This window comes from Halichoerus grypus, chromosome 15, assembly GCF_964656455.1.
Source record: "Halichoerus grypus chromosome 15, mHalGry1.hap1.1, whole genome shotgun sequence".
In the NCBI taxonomy this organism is placed as follows: Eukaryota; Metazoa; Chordata; class Mammalia; order Carnivora; family Phocidae; genus Halichoerus; species Halichoerus grypus.
Window position 1 is genome coordinate 58,859,458 of NC_135726.1, and position 8,563 is coordinate 58,868,020.

At 55.6% G+C, this 8,563-nt stretch overlaps 1 protein-coding gene across 1 annotated transcript; it reads right to left on the reverse strand.

Annotated features, from left to right (window-relative positions):
* Positions 1-2,689: 2,689 nt before the first annotated feature.
* On the reverse strand, positions 2,690-8,013 carry LOC118526216 (zinc finger protein 101-like). The gene is made up of 4 exons (XM_036077292.2): positions 7,932-8,013; positions 4,073-4,155; positions 3,578-3,704; positions 2,690-3,202 (listed from the first exon to the last, which is right to left on the reverse strand). The coding sequence occupies exons 2-4, from the start codon at positions 4,103-4,105 to the stop codon at positions 2,703-2,705; spliced, it is 660 nt and encodes a 219-aa protein (XP_035933185.1). The 5' UTR covers positions 4,106-4,155; positions 7,932-8,013; the 3' UTR covers positions 2,690-2,702.
* Positions 8,014-8,563: the final 550 nt, after the last annotated feature.

The window sequence follows — 8,563 nt, forward strand, 5'->3', positions numbered from 1 at the left end:
GGGAGCTGAAAAGACAGACTTTTTATGTGCAATGTTTCTGTTTTTTAAATGGTACCCAACTTCCATATTTATTTAAGAAATGCTCTTTGGGCCAGAACACGGACAACCTATGTGTGGGGGAAGAACCACACGGGACCCCATGGCCTGTGGCCTGGGTCATGTGGTTGGCAGCGTGATGAGGTTCACTGTGGGGTCAGCGGATCCTGGATACTGCTGCTGGCCCCCACACTTACTGGGTAGTGATTGCTAAGCTCCTTTGGTCCCTCCTTGTCTGTTAAACAGAGATGGTACCTGACCTCCCATGAGGGTGGAGGTGATGGCTGAGGTCATGGACCTGGGGCAGCATGCACTAAATGCAGCAAGCAACCCCAAAGGCCTGGGACCTTACTCCTCACAGCCAATTAGGAGGAAGATGGGCTTCCTGGGGGCTCCCTCCACGCTCTTGCACCACTGCTCCTGGAGATGCCCAGGGGTGGGGATCCAGAGGACAGGTAGGGGAAGGGCAAGTGGCAAAGGCTCAGCCATTTCTGAACACACCCCTCTCTCACTTTCTACAGGTGAGGGGTAGTCCGTGTCCCCCCGCCCTGGATGCCAGTGGGAAATGCAGTCTCTGACAGGACAGCTGTGTTCCCGGACCAACTCCACACCGTGAAGTAAGGGTTGCTGGCCCTCCCCGCCACCCACACAAAGCAGAGGGGGTGCTCAGGTAATGCTTGCCCATACCACGTAGACATCAGCTACAGTTACGAAAGGTCAAACTTCTAGCCATTTGGGGATGTCATAGATTGAACATGTCCCCCCAGATTTAGATGTTGAAATCCCAATACCCAGTCACTTCAAAATGTGACTGTATTTGGAGACAGGGCTTTAAAGGGATCATTGTGGTTAAATGAGGTCATATGGGTGGGCCCTAATCCTATGGCTGGTGCCTTTGGAAGGAGAGAGAGACACCAGGGCCTCACACAGGGCTGCCATACGCAAGCCCAGGAGAGTAGCCACAGGAGAAACCAACCCTGCGGACACCTCAATGTCAGAATTCCAGCCTCTGGAACCGTGGGAAAATAGATTTCTGTTGTTTAAGCCCCCCGGTCTGTGGTGCTTTGCTATGGTAGCGGGAGCAAACCAATGCAATGAATAGAGGTACAAAAAGCTCCCGCTGGGCAAACTTCCCTTGCCCGAGACACCCAGATCCTGCTGCAAACACGCAGCCACTGAACAGAGAATCGTATTTATTCTATTCTGGATTAAGTACCAGGTACACGGGCAGCTGGTAGGATTCAGGACCAAGGACAGTGGCTGGTCCGACCCACAGGAAGCCTTGAGATGAAAGAATGGAGCCATCCCATCTCAGCATCCCGCCACCTGATGTGGAGCCCCCCACCCAGAAAGGACCAGGGAGGGAGACCCTGCGACCAAGCAGGGACTTGCCCTAGATGGTGAAAGAGAGTCCAGAATTCCCACAGATTACTCTTGGCAAACTGTGTGTGAAGGCCTAGATGGAAAATATTTTACCCTTTGCGGGTCATAGGAGCTCTCTTCTCAGACTCTTTTCATTTTATTTTATAACCCTTCCAAAAGGTAAAAACCATTCTTGCCTTGCGGGCCGTGCGAAAGCATGTCCGGCTCTGTGGGCTGTGGCTTCTCAACCCCTGGTCTGGTCTCCTCCCTGGGACTGGCAAATTCACCACGGTGACAGCAGAGCATGAAGCCCATGCGCGCCCTGTATGAAGCAGGCCCTGCTGTCACCGGTCTTTTCCAGATGCTCAGGAATGTGGCACCAGCCTTATGGGCATCTCTTGAGGTCCCTAAGTTAAGCCTAAAGAGAAAGAAGGCCGAAACTTGGCCATCAGGCGCATCACGCGAGGCTCAGTAGTTGGTTAGCTGGGAGGAAGGCCTGCTCCCTGAGACAGGGCTTTAAAGGGATCATTGTGGTTAAATGAGGTCATATGGGTGGGCCTGAGCTGGGCCGGCGCGGGGCCACCTCCCCGGCCAGGTGGGTCTTCTGGTGGCAGGTGAGATTCCCGATGCGCCTGAAGGCCTTGCCGCACGCCTGGCACTCGTAGGGCTTCTCCCGGCTGTGAATTCTGCGGTGCGCCGTCAGCGTGGGCTGGTGCCGGAAGGCCTTCCCGCACTGCGCGGCCGATAGGGCTTCTCTCCCGCGTGGATCCTGCCGTGCTGGACCAGGGTGGACTTGCGCACGAAGGCCCTGCCACACACGCCGCGCCGGAAGGGCCTCTCGTCGCTGTGGAAGGCCTGCTGCTGGAACAGGAAGGACATCTTCCGGGAGCTGCGCCCGCACTCGCCGCCGCGGTAGGGCTTCTCGCCGGTGCGGCTCCTCAGGTGGATGGAGAGGTGCGCCTTCTGGCGGGAGGTCTTGCCGCACTCCGTGCACGGGAAGGGCCGCTCCCCGGTGTGCGTGCGCCGGTGGACGGTGAGGTCGCCCTTCCGGCTGTAGGACTTCGCGCAGGCCCCGCACCGGAACGGCCTCTCGCCGGTGCACCACGAGCGGCACGTTCTGGTTCAAGGCCTCGCCGCAGCCGGTGCAGCGGAAGGGCCTCGCGCCGGTGCGGATCCTCTCGCGCAGGACGAGCGCGGACGACTTGGTGAAGCGCTGCCCGCACTGCGGCCACGGGTACGCCTTTCCGCCCGTGTGCGTCTTCGGGGGCCCCCCCAGCGTCAGGCTCTTGCCGCACTCGCAGCACTTAGGCCGCTCGCCCGTGTGTGCGCGGTGGGGGTTGACCAGGTCGGATTTCTCGCGGAAGGCCTTCCCGCACACGCGGCACTGGTGGGGCCTGGCGCCCGAGCAGGGACGAGCGCTTGGTGAAGCGCTTGCCGCACTCGCCGCACGCGAAGGGCTTGTGCGGGGCGTGCGCGCGCTGATGCTGCGCCAGCTGGGCCCGCTGCGCGAAGGCCTCCCCGCACTCCCTGCACACGCAGGGCTCCTCGCCGCCAGGGGCTCCCCGGGGGCCCTCCCAGGCGGGGTTCCGCGGGGCACACCTGTGGGGGCCCCTCCCTTCTGGAATTCCTGGCTGGGCGGCTCTGGGCTGATGCTCTGCAGGGGCCCCTCCTGGAGGCCCCTGGGCCTCTCCCGCCCCGGAGCGCCAGAGGCGGCTCCCTCCCAGCCCTTCCAGGCCCAGCCCGGGGGACGCTCCTGCGGGCACGGCTTCCTGTGGGCCGTCCCTGTCAGGCCTGGATTCCAAATCTGAAAGAGACCCAAAACACGAATGTCACCCACGTAGCCCGCTCCCAGAGCGAGGAGAGGTGAGGGCTGGGAGCTAGGAAAGCCAAGAGAAGCCCCCTCAAGCACTTCCCGAGGGTTCTACAATAAGGCCTGATGCGCGGGTGCAGTGTCCCCTCCCCCCATTCATATGCTGAAATCCTCAACCCCGGGTGGTAATGTTAGAAGGTGGGGCCTTGAGGAGGTGAGTAGGTCAGGAGGGTGGAGCCCTCATAAATGGGCTTAGTGCCCTCCTAAAAGGGACCCCAGAGAGTTCCTCCAGCCTGCCTCCCTGCGAGGACACAAGAAGTCACTGGCGTGAACCAGCCAAGAGGGCCCTCCCAGAATGGTCGGTCTTACCCAGTGAGCTCAGGTTCTGCAAGGTCTCCAGCATCACATCTCTGCAGAGGTCCCTCGGAGCCGGCTCCAGCTGTTGCCACTGCTCCTGGGTGAAGTCCACGGCCACGTCTTTGAAGGTCACCAACTCCTGCAACCACGAAGTCATCTGGTGCACCCAGGCCCGTGGGAAAGGTGGGGCAGGGAGCTGGCTTCAGTGGGTCATCCCCGGGAGGACCCCCTACACACCAGCCCAGCGCAGGGCACATAGTAGGTACTCAAGAGACATCAGCTGAGAGTATGATGACCATTATTATTACAGGGCTGGAGTTTGAGGCTGAGACCCTGGGTTTGATGATTCTTTACGAGGACACACAGGACTCTACATAAAATCATACTTGTGACTGCCCTGCCCCAGGTGTTGGGGAGACGGGCCCTGGAGGGGACTCAGGCGGGCAGGGGCTCATTCGACTCTCTGTCCACCCATGAGAAGGAGGGCGAGGGGATGACAGTACTCACCAGGGCCTCATCAGCCAGCAGCTGGGCGGCCATCCCTTCACTGCCCACAGTGATGGGGGACTGGTGGCTGAGTCTGGGGGCTGCTGGGGTGAGGTGGAGGGAGCGAGAGAGGGAAACAGTGAGGAACTAGGCCTAGCTCTGCTCTACATGCACACACCCCCGTCCCCCTTTTCTCATCCACAGGAACACCCAGAGACACAGCACAGGGGCTCACACCAGGCAGACACCCGCGGTGTGGTGGAAATGGGCAGCAGAGACATCTCTCCCAGGCAGGATCAGACGCAGGCCCGCTCTGCCTACACATCCCCACCCTCCCTGACCCAGCTCATGGGGCTCTTTCCTCCGTGCTGACCCAGACCTTGTTCACAACTCTCCTTTGACACTTGTCACCCTGGGCTGAGCTGATGGTGAAGCTACAGGAGCCAGATACCTGGGTTCAGATCCCAGCTCTGCCACTTACCCGCTGTGTACCTTTGGGCAAGTGACTTAACCTCTGCCTGCCTGTTTTGTCATCTGGAAAATGAGGATAAGGTACCCACCACACAGGGTCCTTACGAGGTTTCAAGAGGTGAGTATAAGCAAATCCCTTAAGGTAGCATGTGCCATATGGTAAGAATGTAGAAACGTTTTCATTTAATTTTTTTAAAGATTTTATTTGTTTAAAGTCATCTCTACACCCACCGTGAGCCTTGAACTCACAACCCTCAGATCAAGAGCCACATGCTCTACTGGGAGCCAGGCACCCTGTTTTAATTTTATTTTATTATCACCATCTGTATATATAACATTCCCCCCACACACACACTTAACTGGGATTCCTTTTATTAGCCTTTATCCCAGGACTCTGCATAGGATTTGGTCTACAGCAAGCTTCCCTATTTTATTATGGTCAGATACACATAACATAAAATTTACCATTTTACCAATTTACCATTTAAAGTGTACAATTCATCGGCATTGGTAGCACATTCACACTGTTGTACAACCATCACTTCTGTCTAGCTCCAAACCAAAACATTTTCATCACCCCAAGAGGAAACCTTGTACCCCAGAAGCAGCCCCTCCCCACGCCCTCCCTCCCCCAGCCCCTCGCAGCCACCAGTCTGCTTTCTGTCCGCATGGATTTGCCTGCTCCAGACATTTCCTATAAACGGAATCCTACACTGCATGGCTCTATCTGGCTTCTTTCACTGAGTGTGAGGTTTCTAGGGTTCACCTATGTGATCGAGTGTATCGGGGCTTCACTCCTTCTCTCGGCCGTATAATATTCCACTGTGTGAACAGACTGTAGTGATCCGTTCATCTGCTCATGGACATTTGGGTTGTTTCCCCCTTTTGGCCATTGTGAGTATTGCCGCTGTGAATATTCATGGTCAAGTGTTTATTATTTGAATCCCTGTTTTCAATTCTCTGGGATGTATACCCGAGTGGAATTGCTGGGTCATGGGGGAATTCTGTGTTCAACTTTTCAAGGAACCACCAAACTGATTTTCCACAGCAACAATGGGCCTTAAATTAGAAGAAACTCTGAATATACAAAAGTGGAGGAGACAAGGGTCTTTTAGGTCATCTGGGGCCACAGGGTCTCAGAATCTGCATTTTTAACTGGTCCTCTTCCTCACCAGGGACCCTGACATGGCTCCAGCTTCCCCTTCAAACTCTTGTGATCCCAAACCCCAATCTGTAAAAATAGAAAACGGAGCCCAGCAGCAACCTCTGGGTGTTTACTTCTTTCCTTCCTTCCTTCCTTCCTTCCTTCCTTCCTTCCTTCCTTCCTTCCTCCCTCCCTCCCTCCCTCCCTCCCTCCCTTCCTTCCTTCCTTCCTTCCTTCCTCCCTCCCTCCCTCCCTCCCTTCCTTTCTTTCTTTCTTTCTTTCTTTCTAGATTTTATTTATTTATTTGAGAGAGAGAGCGAAAGAAAGAGTGGTGGGGGGAGGGGCAGAGGGAGAGGCAGACTCCCCGCTGGGCAGAGAGCATGACACAGGGCTCCATCCCAGGACCTTGAGATCATGACCTGAGCCAAAGGCAGGTACTTAACTGACTGAGCCACCCAGGTGCCCCTGGGTGTTTATTTCTAAATGATATACAAGTATTACAGTACAAAACATGGTATATTATGATACAAAATAGAGACTATATCTATGTATAAAATGTGTACTCTCTATGCATAGTACTAAATACCAAAATATACAGGTGTATAAGGTACACACACACACACATTATATATATATATATATACCATACTTACAAGTATATCAGATACACACATACTCTAAAGACCGTATTACCATATGGGTCTGTGAGACATAATCACACAGTAAATGCCATATGTACGCATATATAACATACATATGCACTGATATACATGACCTGTATATAAGAGGTATGGGTACTAAGTATCACATATACATTGTATGTGGTCCAATCACACACTAAATACCACATATACCTATATATATGTGACCTTTTTATCTGTGTGCTGTGGTACCAAGTACCGTATATACCCGTATATGGCATGGAATCACGCACACTAAACACTGTATATACATGTATGTAGGACATATGTAAACTGATTATACATATATCATTGTTCTGAATACCATATGCATGGGCATATAAACGGCTTACCACATAAACATGAATATAAGGTGTATAAACACTACCATATAATAAGGTGTATATATGTACATATACTAAATACTGTATATACATTTATAGAAGGTGTATATGTACACGCACATTAAATACCGTAATTACACTAATACACAAAACTACCCCAATACCGTATATATGTGTATGCCACTAAATACCATATTTCAATGACTCCAACAGACCATACACTGAAAAAAGGCATGATTTTACCTAAGGGGGAAAAAATCTGCAATTAAACCACAACATACCATCAGTGGTAAGACACATCCTACACATCCTATTTTCGGAGATGTTAAAATGGGAGGGAAATGTGAAAAATGCATCTTAGAGTTAAAGTTGAATTGCTGTCCTTCGTGAAACGACCTACGAACGCAAGCTCTACCACTGGCTGGCTTCACCCCGCTGCACGGCCTGGCACACCCCATGTCGGAGAGCACTGTCCTGACACAGCGCAGACCCGGGTCCAGGCTGCCTGGGCTGGACTCCCTGCCTGCCGCTCCCTAGCTGTGTGCCCGGCGGGTCACTTAACCTGTTTGGTCATCTGGAAGGTGAGGGACCTAAGACCCCTACTCTGTAGGGTTGTTGTGAAGTGGTGCCTGCACAGGGCTTCCTAAGTGTGGTTATTAAATTGCACTAATTCTCCCACCGTTGTGGGGGCGAGGAGGCGTTTCATTTTTGCGCCTCAGTTTCCACATCTGCAAATGGGGGGAATCCTGGTGCGAACGGCACTGGGCTCCTGTGGGGTTCAAGGAGATAACACGGTGTCTCTCCGGTTTCCGCAGCGTCCACATCAGCATCGCCCGGGAGTTCCAGAAGCCCCCGCCCCCGGGCCCCGCCCCGGCGAATCCGAGCCGGTCTTCCCGGGCGGGGCCCGGGGGTCTGCACCTCCGATGAGCTCCGGGCGGCGCCCGCACCGTGGGAGGGGGACCCACGCTCCGGAGCACGTGGACGCTCCGAAACTGCCGGCGGCAGCGCTGCCGTTACTCTACCTAAACAACAGCAACAACGACAGCAGCTCCGACGGATGGAGCTCCGCGCGCCACCCCGGCACAGGTGCTGGCCACACCCACTGTCCGGCGGGGAAACTGAGGCACGGAGGGGCGGGATTCACAGCCCCTTCCGGGCCCCTCCCGCGATCCGGGGTGCGTGATCCTCCCCACGACGAAAACCTGGCGGACTAGTGAACCCGGCGGGCGGCGCGGACTCACCGGCGGCCACGGGGCGGCGGCTGGGCTCGGGCCGCGGTCGGTCCCGGCGAGCACACGGTCTGCGCCTGCGCGCCTCGCCGCTCCCGCTCCGCCCCTGCACCGCGCGGGACCGCGCCCCCCTCCGCGCTCCCAGAAGCCTCAGCGTGGGAGGAGACCGAGGGGAGGAGGAGGGAGGAGAAGGGGATGGGAATAGGGGAGGAGCTTGGAGGGAGGAGAGGGGTGAACTGGAGGGGAAGGGCTTGGAGGAAGGAGGGTAGAAGGGAGGAGGATAGGGAGGGAATGAGGGGAGGGGCTTGGAGGAGGGAGGAGGATAGGGAGCGGAGGCGAGGAGGGGCTTGGATGGAGGAGGGGGAGAAATGGGAGTTTGGAGGGAGGCAGAGGGGAGGAGCTTTGAGAAAGGGGAGGAGGGAGGAGGACAGGGAGGGGAGGCGAGGAGGGGCTTGGATGGAGGAGTAGGGAGAAAGGGGAGCTTGGAGGAAGGCAGAGAGGGGAGGAGCTTTGAGAAAGGGGAGGAGGGAGGAGGAAAGGGAGAGGAGGCAGGGAGGGGCTTGGATGGAGGAGTGGGGAGGAGAGGAGGGGAAGGGCTTGGAAGGAGGAGGGAGGAGGAAAGGGAGGGGCTCGGAGGGAACAGG